The 11,136-nt window shown below is 44.6% G+C and overlaps 4 protein-coding genes across 4 annotated transcripts; 2 read left to right on the top strand and 2 right to left on the bottom strand.

Moving 5' to 3' along the window:
- Positions 1–290: 290 nt before the first annotated feature.
- On the bottom strand, positions 291–1,151 carry LOC4330535 (uncharacterized). Its single transcript, XM_066308100.1, has one exon. It carries the CDS (start codon positions 1,082–1,084, stop codon positions 479–481), a length of 606 nt encoding a protein of 201 aa, XP_066164197.1. The 5' UTR covers positions 1,085–1,151; the 3' UTR covers positions 291–478.
- A 286-nt stretch (positions 1,152–1,437) lies between these two features.
- Positions 1,438–2,320, top strand: LOC4330534 (uncharacterized). Its single transcript, XM_015767568.3, has one exon. The coding sequence runs from the start codon at positions 1,541–1,543 to the stop codon at positions 2,129–2,131; it is 591 nt and encodes a 196-aa protein (XP_015623054.1). The 5' UTR covers positions 1,438–1,540; the 3' UTR covers positions 2,132–2,320.
- A 2,348-nt stretch (positions 2,321–4,668) lies between these two features.
- Positions 4,669–6,475, top strand: LOC4330533 (60S ribosomal protein L31). The gene is made up of 2 exons (NM_001422798.1): positions 4,669–4,849; positions 5,929–6,475. Exons 1-2 carry the CDS (start codon positions 4,758–4,760, stop codon positions 6,206–6,208), a joined length of 372 nt encoding a protein of 123 aa, NP_001409727.1. The 5' UTR covers positions 4,669–4,757; the 3' UTR covers positions 6,209–6,475.
- Positions 6,476–6,844: 369 nt separating this feature from the next.
- LOC9266241 (probable glucosamine 6-phosphate N-acetyltransferase 2) lies at positions 6,845–9,112 on the bottom strand. The gene is made up of 2 exons (NM_001422797.1): positions 8,537–9,112; positions 6,845–7,122 (listed from the first exon to the last, which is right to left on the bottom strand). Exon 1 carries the CDS (start codon positions 9,049–9,051, stop codon positions 8,551–8,553), a length of 501 nt encoding a protein of 166 aa, NP_001409726.1. The 5' UTR covers positions 9,052–9,112; the 3' UTR covers positions 6,845–7,122; positions 8,537–8,550.
- Positions 9,113–11,136: the final 2,024 nt, after the last annotated feature.

Here is an 11,136-nt window from a genome sequence, read left to right as displayed (position 1 = left end):
CAGTTCAGCCATAAACGAGTCAGCAGGCAAATGGTATCTAGTAAAATGTTTTTACAAGCTCACTGCTCACCACAGGCACAGCAACCATGCTAAGTTGCTAACAAGTAACACAGAGCTGGTTTGTCAAAAATCCACAGGAAATAAGAAGATGCCAGAAGCACTTCGATACAACATAAAGTCACTGCACTTAGCAACATTTAAAACCTTTTGCGGTTTAGCTCTGCAAGGTATTTTGTAACATTGCTTTGACTTCCATTAACATAGTGGTCATAGGAAGAGTAATCTCTACATTTGCAGGTAAAAGTCGAGACAGTAACATTACGATTTCCTTGATAGTGTAAGCATACACAAAAAAAAATTACTCTAGCAATGATCGACATCCAAAAGCACCCAAATTTCATAGTTCAGACTCTCATGCCTACCACCAGTGCACTTTTATTATCCGAACAATGAAACTAACCATCCTTCCTAGAGAGTTTCACCGCATCAAGATCGTAGCTACTGACCCGACAGACACCCCGAGAGCGCACGAGATGGCGACCACCCGCGTTCGGAGCAGCATGAGGTTCACATTCTTCGTGGCCTGGAGGCACAGCGTGAGCACCTGCAGCCGCCCGTTGGCCTCCATCTTCTGGAAGAAGGCGATGGGCTTGATGGCGCGGCGCAGCACCAGGGCGGCCGTGAAGGGGAACGCGAACGCCACCACCCCCTGCACGGCCGCGGCCGACCCCACGCCGACGGGCGCCGCGCCCGATGCGATCCACGCGCCCGCGGCGAGGTGCGCCCCGCCGAGGAGCGCGAGGGAGCCGCTGATCCGCTGCACGGCGGCGCGGAGCGCGTCGAGCTCCCTCCGCGTCTCGTCCGCGAGCGGCGAGGTGTCGCGCTCCACCGTGGGCCCCTCGATCTCCTGGTGCTTCATCGACTCCGGGGACACCGGAGCGGGGCCGCCGCCGCCATCGGGTTGCGAGGGAGCGGAGAAGTGGCGGTGCGGGTGGAGGAAGAGGAGGGGATGCGGCTTAGGGAGAAGCCTGGCCGTCTCGGCGGCGGGGCTCAGGAGGCGGCGGGAGAGGTGGGAGATCGCCATGGGAGAGCAACTCTGCTGCGGAGTGTGCGGCGGCGCAAGAGAAGTCGTCTCCTCCTCCGGTCAAGCCGAAGGCGTAATCCTATAATCCGCTTTCCACATAATGTCACGGTCTCCAATCTTTCCGTTTTCCAGGACCGGAAGCGGGTTAACATAGGATCCTGCGGCTGGACACGTGGCGGAGCAAGGGAAAAACGCTAGGGAGACGGGGGACGGAGCACATGCCGGCCACACCGTTCAGCGGCTGCCGCCTGGTTCGGATTTGCCTTCCTTTCCAAACCAGAGAGCGGTTTACAGAAAACCGCCTTTCTCTTCTTCCGTCTTCTTCCCTTTCCATTTCTCCCTTTTCCTACCTCGCCTCGCCGCCCGCACCGAGCAAACTCAAACCCTCGCCGCAAGAAAGAAAAACAAATCGAGAGAAAAAACCCTCGCTGCTCGCCGCCCCAAGCGAAGCCAGCCATGGTGGTGTACACGCAGGAGCACGTGTACCGGCACCCGTGGGACCGCGTCACGGCGGCGGCGTGGCGGAAGTTCACCGACCCGGCGTCGCGCACGGCGCTCTCCCACGTCGCCGACGTCCACACCCTCCACCGCCGCGTCGACCCGGAGGCGGGGCGGCTGCAGGCTGCGCGCTCCATCACGGTGCGCTCCCCGCCGCTCCCCTTCATCCTCCGCCGCCTCCTCCCCGCCGCGGCGTCGTCCCCGTCCGGCGCGGCGCTCTGCCACTGCGTCGAGACCTCGCTCGTCGACGCGCCGCGCCGCGCCATGGACGTCGTCGTCCGCAACGTCTCCCTCCGCGGCCTCATCGAGGTCGAGGAGCGGTCCACCTACCGGCCGCACCCGGAGCGGCCCGAGGAGTGGACGCAGTTCAGGCAGGAGACCACGATCCGGTGCCGACCGCTCTCGGCCCTCGCCGCCGTCGCGGAGAAGGTCGAGACCCGCTGCGCCGAGAGATTCCTGCAGAACAGCGCCAAGGGGAGGGAGGTCGTCGAGCGGATCTGCCGGTATCTCGAGGCCGAGGCCGCCGGTGCTGCATCCTCCGCCATCTGAGTTGGCCTGGTTTGCGCCTCCTCACTTGGCCTTCCTTGATCTGATCGGATCGAAGGATTCGCTCGATCTGTGCTGCGTGCGCGCGGCGGGACCTCGCCTCTTGGCCAGGTCCCTTGCAGTTTTCCATTTTTTTTTATGAAATGATGAGCTGAATCCTGAATGGAATAAAGCTTCTGGACATATACTTAATTTCTTCTTGACCGTGGAACCATGTTAACCCCAATTTGTGCCTGTTCTTGTTAAGCATATTCAGATATGCTATGACATTTCTAGTTGTTATTGTGCTGATTTGACGAATTCGTTAACTCTGATCTCTGATGTTTTCATGGATTTACGAATGTGTTAATTCTTGAGGGGACAATTTGATTCACATATAGGATACTGAAGTTCGTATGTTCTATCATTTTTGTTTGCTGATAAGAAAACCAACTGGGTGCTGTGGGAATGTGTTAACTGGTAGATACTGGATTAGCTTTCTTCTTGGACAATTCTTGCAAGCGTAGGTTGATTGGTACTTTGTGACTGTTGTTGTCTAATTGGCTCCTCTATTTGACTATTCCTCCTCTATTATGATGTTGATTCCAGGAAAATTATAATCTTGTGCATTGGTCACATTTTCTGTTGTTTAATCTATTGATGGATAAGTAGCTGCATTGACTCATTTTTGCTCTACCACTTGAGACTGATTGAGTTAAGAAATGAGGTGAGCTAATAACCGTACCTCTAACGTGTTTGGTGATAACAATAATTGTACTGTTGTTTCAGCCTTCTTTGTTGATGTCCTGAGCAAGTTACTGTATCTAGGTTGATAAGCTGTACTGCCTGAGTTAGTTCTATCTTATTGGCTTCTGAGAAAGTTTCTTCTTTACCTGGATGTTTGAGTTTTATAAGTGATTGGCTGGGGAATTAACATTTAGTTTATTAGTTATTATAACATTTTCAGAGGGAACACATTGGAAATATATAGATCAATACAAGTTCGGATTCACAGTTTGAAACCCATGTCATGTGTTAGGATTGCTGCCATCTTGTGCTCATAGGTATCTACATCTTATCCTACGGATCCAGCTTTCTTCAGAGTTTTGTTCCATTTTGCTTGATTTGAGACATGCTTGAAATGTTTATTTCAACATCTTCCCGACATAGTTTTGTATGGAATAATGAGGCGATGGGCCACTGCTAGTTCAGAATTACTAGCTTTCATTTGTTCCTCTTCAGCATTTTTCTTTACTCTGGTACAGGCATAAGCCCTCTCACAAGACACCATTCTTCCTCTTGGCTTCATTGTTACTGTGTTGTTGCTCATCAGTTATCACCATATTTGACTGTATTATGTGTTGTTTGAACTGTGATATGAGATCTAAACTGTTTTCCAGTATTGTTTTTCTTCTGTATTCCAGTGTTGTTTGGTAGTTCCATGATTGTTTGTCATTAAATCTATGAAGAATTAATTATTTTGTTGTTTATAAACAAAAAGAATCCAGTGAAAATTGCTGGTGTTTGTTTTGTTTGAAAGTTTTAATGTATATAGTTTTCAGCACAACCTGTTTCAATACTCCTGAAGTCCTGAGAACCGAAACATATTCTGCAGAAATGCTGATGAAAAACAGTGAAGTTTATGAATGCTGATATTTTTGTACTCCCCCAATGGCATCAGCTACTAGCCTACGAGCAGCCTCTGCTGCAAATTCTTGTAGACCTCAGTGCATCGGCCTCTGTTGCAAAATAACACCTACGAGAATTGGTGCTGCAGCTGCATGTATATCTGTGTTGGACTGTTGGTTGGGTCCAGCTCTCTAAGCGTCACAATTCTGAATTTCGGATGGTTGTGTTGCACAGGAGTTGCTGCGTTTACTGAATTGCTCTTACGCCCTAGAACTTCAAGGTGAAAAGTTTTGGCGTGTCACATCGGATATACGGATACACATTTGAAGTATTAAACTTGGCCTTGAAACTCTAGATGTGAAAAGTTTTGTTACACACATTTGAAGTATTAGACGTAGTCTAATAACAAAATAAATTACAAAATCCGTCTGTAAACCGCGAGACGAATTTATTAAGCCTAATTAATCCGTTATTACCAAATGTTTACTATAGCACGACATTATCGAATCATGGCGCAATTAGGCTTAAAAGATCCGTCTCGCAATTTGCACGCAATTTATGTAATTAGTTTTTTTATCTATATTTAATACTCCATACATATGTCCAAACATTCAATATGACAGGGTAAAAAGTTTTTGTGTGGGAACTAACATGGCCTCAGTCGTGTTCTCTGCAAAATGAACAGTTACTTGTGTTCTCTCCAATCTGAACACCAATCCAAGCAAAGCTCGTCTCAACTCGAGCCTTCACAAAATCAGAAACAAGCTGCAAAGTTCGAAATATAAGAATAAAATGGAAAAAGGGAAATCACCATCTAAACGGGCTTCTTCTAGTTAAATGGGCCGTTTTTATTCTGGTACAGTTAGGCCCAGTACGCGAGCGGAGCCCTAACTCCGCGCCGCTATAAAAGCGTGACCCCGTCGCGTGCGACTAGGGTTTATCTCCTCTCGCCGCAGCCTCCCTCGGAGCCAGACAAAGGAGAGAAGCGCGAAGGCGGCGGCGGCGGCGGCGCAAGGCGAAGATGTCGGAGAAGAAGCGCGGCGCCGGCACCCGCAAGGACGAGGTGGTGACCCGCGAGTACACCATCAACCTCCACAAGCGTCTCCACGGATGGTATCGCCTCACTCTCTCGCTCCCTCCCTCCCTCTCCTCCATTTCCCTGAGCTTTGTTGCGCTTGCAGTAGATCCACGAGCTAGATGTTGGTTTCACGAGGTGTTAGGGATCTAGCGCTTTGCTGGTGCGGAGGGTTGCTGCCTGCGAGCACTTTGTGGGCTCGTGAATGGCTGATACACCTTGTTTGGATGGATATCCTTAGACCAGCTACAGCACAGCAGGAATCATATGACCGAGGGGGGTTTGATTCATGTGGATCCTTCTCTTGTATTTGATCCCACATTCCTATTTATGTAGATCTGCGTTCGAGACCGTAGCTTCGCTTTGTAGCTATTTATTGCCATTTGATTGGGTGTTTAATCGGGTATAGTCAGGTGTCTGCCTTTATATATTGTTGTGGCTGCACACAGTTACATGCCCGGCTCATGGACTCTGCTCATCGTTACATTTGTTGCTTCTCCTTGTGCTACCAAGTGTTCCATTTGGGCAGGATATTTCGTAAGAGCGCACTGGTTAAATCCGTATTTTTTTTTCTCACGTATCTTCATAATTGGATGGCATTGTACTGTGATTTGTTTGTGTTGAAGTATTGTTTGCTCTAATGATTTGATCCATTATGCCCCGGACATAGTCAGGTATCTGTCTAAATATGGTGGTTGATACAGTTACATGCCCGGTAAATAGATGTTGCTCATCGTTACACGTGCTGCCTTTATATGCTATCATGTGTTCCATTTGGGCAAAACATTGGAAACAAGATTACATTATGAAAACACTGTTATGTATAGTTATTGGCAGTGTGTATTATAGCAGTTCATCTGTTAATCTGTTATGTTTGCCCTGTCATTGGTTCTGCTAATCAATTCTGGTCATTCATCTTATGTGGTTCATACTTTTTAGCACTGCATAACTAATTGTTGTTGCACATATTTTCTTTATAAAGCAGCCAACTTCACAGTTCATATTACATTTGACCTTTTAGATAAATGCAGATTCTTGTTTAGAAGTTTTGCAATCTTGAAAAGTCTTGATTTGTTGAAATAAACGTTATAATGAAATAATTCTTTCTGATAAACAGCACCTTCAAGAAGAAGGCGCCGAATGCCATCAAGGAGATCAGGAAGTTTGCACAGAAGGCCATGGGCACAACGGATATACGCATCGACGTGAAGCTTAACAAGGCCATCTGGACCAATGGTATCCGGAGTGTCCCAAGGCGAGTCCGTGTTAGAATCTCTCGCAAGAGAAACGATGAGGAGGACGCCAAGGAGGAGCTCTACTCTCTGGTCACAGTTGCTGAGATCCCTGCAGAGGGTCTCAAGGGTTTGGGAACCAAGGTTGTTGAGGATGAGGAGTAAACTTTTCATTGTTATCTGTCAGTTAGCGCTTAGTGCATATTTCCATGATTCCAGTCACTATGCTGAGAGCAAATTTGGAAGTCTTGCTTTAGCGTTTTGTTATCTACTGTTGATGATTCAAGACTGCATTTTCTTAAGCGCTTGGAATTTTGACATGTTTGTCAACCTTTTGGGATATATACTCCATGCTATCGTGCTGTGAACAAGGATCACTCTTAAGCTTAAAAAAATGTCTGTTAGATGCTGGTATTGATTTTTTGCTTGAATTTGCTCACATCCTTTTCTGCTACCATCGGCTTCATTGGTTCACATCATTTGTTGAGAGGATAGTTTGTTGTGAAGGTCGTAACGGTTCAGCTATTGTAATGCGTCCGCCATCCAGTGATCTGATTTGCTGAGTTCTATTCGTGCGTATGCTATTTTTCTTGACGGTAAGGGTTCAGCTATGCTAATGCGTCCGCCATCCAGAGATCTGATTTGCTGAGTTTCTATGCGTACGTGTGCTATTTTTCTTGACGGTGAGTGAACCGTCGAGACGGGCCACCAAGTTCCTTGTCGCGCCTATAATGTTAGGGCGCCTCACTTTTAACGGAGAATATATGAAGGAACTTCATGAAAAACTCATCTAAGCAAAAGTAGGAACATGTTATTGTAATTTCATTCTCAAAGCTTAGCTTCTTTTGAAATAAATTATATAGCTCCAAGGGCAGTTCTCAATGGTACAAGCTGTTGTGCCCGGCTAAAAAATACAAGTTGTTGTCAAAAAAATCAAAGTGCATCCTAAGACATGATCCCCGTCGGCAGGAAGAAAATTCTGGACGGATATGTGGTGTACCAGATTTTGCGGCAGGAAGAAAATTCTGGACGGATATGTGGTGTACCAGATTTTGCTATGCTCATTAGCAGCAACTTACCTGCGACAATAGGAGGAACTATGAGATCTCAGAGTTACACTTCAGATAGTGAGATCAAACACCGAGTAATAAATTATGGGTAGGGCATAAAATGAATAACAGATCAGAGCTTTCCAAATTTGAATAAATAAAGGGTAACATGGAAGTATATGTTGTGATAGCACTGTTCAAAATGAAACATTGGAGAAAGCAGATTTGACCCTTATTGCAACTCTGTTAAGACATTTTTTTTCCCAAAACAGACCAGAAGAACTTGGTGTAAATTAGCAATAATGCATGGTAATGATAGACCGCATACTACATTTCACAGACAATGGCACTTGGAAGGCAAACCAACAGATTCCATAAAATGAAATTTAAGTATGGTAGACATTCACAGCATGTAACAAAAAAAAATCTCACGGCCCTTTGTGTATATATAACATGGAATTCAATCACCTTCTACGTATGTGGAATGCTAAAATAATGACGTTAAAATTTCTGACAAATTTAAGATGTGATTCAGACTAAAGTAGAGAACAGCAATTGCCTAGCTAGCTCCCAAGGCTGTTACATGAAAATAAAAGGGATTTCCTAAAACTATATCTATCAGTCCCAAATCATGCCAGTGATCAAAGTATCTTGAAACTAATGGTCATAAACTAATGCAATCATGCTGTCTTCAAAGAATACTACTGTAGGAGTAAAACTGATAATTATCCTGCAGTTTTGCAAGTATTGCTATTACCCTAGAAATATCAGACAATAAAGGAATGAACTTCATCAGATATACAAATCTTAGGGTAATGCATTTGAATATTTACATTGTGAGTCAACTGGATGAATTGTTAGAGCAAAAACACATGGAAGTATTTATCAGCAAATTACTGTACGCTGTGGAGAGCATTGTTGTCGTTTTCTTAATATTTGGAACAGTGTTAAGTGTTAATTATAGCATATCAACGTAGGCAAAACAACTAGGTGTGTTACTAAGCATGGGTCTGCATCTTATTAGACGCCTAGACGGTTAGCTCATCTGGTACGAATGTAGTAGAAGGGCTCAGTCATCACAGTAAATCATTGATCCTACCAAAATACTACTAGTACCAAGTACCAACTATGATTCATTACCCACCCTATATTGCACTCTTTCAGCAGTAACACGGGCTAGGAATACCCATAACATCTACTAAAGCCAGGCAAAAAATTATGTCACATAACCAATAGATTGGTTGTCAGTAGGAAACTATGCTTGTAACATGGCAAAATCACAGCTAATCACGCAACATATCACCAAAGTTGTCGTTCTACAAGTAGAACTCTCAATCGGAAACAAGTACAAAATAATGAAATCAAGTACTCCAAAATTTAATCATAATAACTACAGCGTAATGTCATGACAAGATGAAACATTGAAATGCACAATTACATATACCTATGGATCAGAATTCAGAAGTAGATTGCCATCTGAACCCCCTTCTCCACGAATCCGCACTTGGCATAGTACGCGCGTAGCTCGGGCGTGCAGTCGAGGATGACCTTGTAGCATCCGGCCTCCTTGGCGATCTCCACGAGGCGACGCACGACGCGGAGCCCGAGCCCGCGGCCGCGCGCGGCGGCGTCGACCACGACGTCCTCCACGTGCCCCACCTTCCCGCCGCCGCGCAGGAACTTGCGCTCCACGAAGAGGCACCCCGTGGCGAGGATCCGACTCTCCGGGGCGGCGGGGTCCTCGGCCACGAGGATGACGTGGTCGTCGCCGAGGGCCGCGAGGTCGGCGAAGCACGCGGCGAACTCGGACGCGGTGAGGTCCGGGCAGGCGGAGAGCTGCGAGAGGAGGGCCACGAATCCCTTCTCGTGGTCTGTCGCCTCCAGGCGACGGATTTGGACGGAACAGCCGGTCTCCGCGACGGCGGCGGCGGTGGAGGGTTCCGGCGAGGTGGATGCCATTTGAGATCGGGAGCTTCTTGGGCTTTGGCCTTCGCAACTCACAAGTGACAGTCCGTACTAGAACGGGCCATGCGGGCTGGTGGATTCCACTGAAACAAACTTGCTAGTTCTAACATGTTCACACAATATTCAGGGCCCAATTGAATCACATGAATAAAAAAACAGAATAATAGGGAAAATTAGAATTTTGGCATGAATACAAGTTTAAGGATTAAGGACCCCTTTCAAACATATGATTGAAAAAAATAAATGAATAGAAAAAAAATAGAGGAATATGATAAGAATTCACGTGTAAAATAGAGGAATATAAAATCATAGAAAATGTATATGAATATGTGTTTGAATGGGGTATAAAAAAACACAAGAATATTTTTACTTAAGAACTTGGCCCACTTTCCATTTCTAATAACTAACACAAATTATATCCATTAATTGCTTGTTCTCCTGCAGTGAAGAAAGAGATTAGGAGCTTGATTGCCTCGAGCCTACGCAAAGCAAGTGAAAAATGAGCTCAGACTGGATGGAAAGTTTCATGTGTTTCTCCCATAGAATCAGCAATGAAGGAATATTTCCTTCAGTTTTCCTATGACCTATTCCTACAAATCAAAGGCTGCTACAGTGAATGAATCCATAGGAACTCACATCTTCTGTTTTTCCTTCGTTGCTCCTTTGTTTCAAAAGAGCTCTAAAACAGATGATTGTAAAATACAGGAAAACGTAGGAATAACCGTTTTATTAGGCCGCAAGAAAAACACCAGAATTTGAGAAGAGATAAAAGACTCAAAGGATTTTTTTTTCCATGAGATTCTACCTCATGATAAAAATGTCCTCTAAAATTTGCATGGGAATAGGCATTTCATAGGAATTTTATAGGATTTTATAGGATTCATTCCTTTGATTTAAAAGGCTATATAGGAAAAATTCCTGTAGGAATGAAATCCTCTAAAATTCCTATGAATTTCCTTTGAATCAAGGGGGGTCTCATACTTTTTCACAGCTGTGGCTTTCTCTCAGGATTAGAATCTTCTACAAATGGTTTAGATTTACGCTTGTATTTTAAGAAGCTGTAGTTATAGAATACAGGAAATGAACTATAACTACGAAATGAAAAACCTAACTTTTTAAGATTTTTATAGGCTAGCTACCAATAAGTTATTTCTTGAATCCTAAGTTTTCTAAATAGGACAAACCATTACTCCCCTTGATACAATGTTTGGTCGGGTTAATATTTAGATCTCTGTGAAAGATTACGATTTAGATTAGCGTTGTAACTTTTTGTTTTTCGCCGGGCCGCGTTGTAACTTTGATAAGTGCAGAAAACATTTACTTCTGCAGACTGATAAGTCATAATACCTTGTGCCATGAGCCCATGATATACGATTATATGTGGAATTCCAGTAAAAGAGTCCAAGTTAATTTCTAGAATGGTTAAATGATTTGTTACAGTAGCTTGAAAAGAAGATACAGGTCAAAAGATTTTGCATGTTCAAGGAAAAAGGGGGTGAAATGATCTAGATATTGCATACCCCTCCGTAGTTGGCTACATCACATGTCCCATTCGTTCATTCAGTCAACTGAAAATAAAGTTAGGATTATACGAGACATACACCTACTCCAATACAACAAAATACCGAAGACTAATTAATACATGGTCCTCCACAATAATTAGCAGCATTTCTCTTAACCTCTGCTTGATGCAACTGTGGTGCACTTTTAGTTCGTTCAACGGAGCATTATTATTGGTCAATAGTGAATGGATCGATATGCGAAACTTGAACGGCAATTTACATCGTTTCTGGATATGTTTTCTAGCTTGTACGAAGTGGTCACTGGACAAATTTACAACTATCTGCATGTTTCATTTTCATGACATCAAACTGATTTCCGTTTCCCTAAACCATATATTCATATCACTACTCACTGATTACAGATTAGAGAGGTTAATAATTGTATATTCCTATTCGCCCCCAGACGACGTTACTGCATGACAGCACGCTACAACCATTTTCTTTTCGTCTGTTCGGCAGTGACGTCAACGAATCCACGTGGACCTGTAAATGAACCATTTTGATTCTGAACTGTTCT

The sequence above is a fragment of the Oryza sativa genome, chromosome 2 (assembly GCF_034140825.1).
Source record: "Oryza sativa Japonica Group chromosome 2, ASM3414082v1".
NCBI lineage: Eukaryota > Viridiplantae > Streptophyta > Magnoliopsida > Poales > Poaceae > Oryza > Oryza sativa.
Note: the sequence above shows the minus strand (reverse complement) of the source record. Positions and strands in the feature narration are given on the sequence as shown.

Excerpts from the sequence above, each read along its gene's own strand:
- LOC4330535 (XM_066308100.1), bottom strand. The coding sequence starts at position 1,084 with ATGGCGATCTCCCACCTCTCCCGCCGCCTCCTGAGCCCCGCCGCCGAG.
- LOC4330533 (NM_001422798.1), top strand. The coding sequence starts at position 4,758 with ATGTCGGAGAAGAAGCGCGGCGCCGGCACCCGCAAGGACGAGGTGGTG. Across the intron at positions 4,850-5,928 it reads CACAAGCGTCTCCACGGATG|CACCTTCAAGAAGAAGGCGC; the intron begins GTATCGCCTCAC and ends TCTGATAAACAG.
- LOC9266241 (NM_001422797.1), bottom strand. The coding sequence starts at position 9,051 with ATGGCATCCACCTCGCCGGAACCCTCCACCGCCGCCGCCGTCGCGGAG.
- LOC4330534 (XM_015767568.3), top strand. The coding sequence starts at position 1,541 with ATGGTGGTGTACACGCAGGAGCACGTGTACCGGCACCCGTGGGACCGC.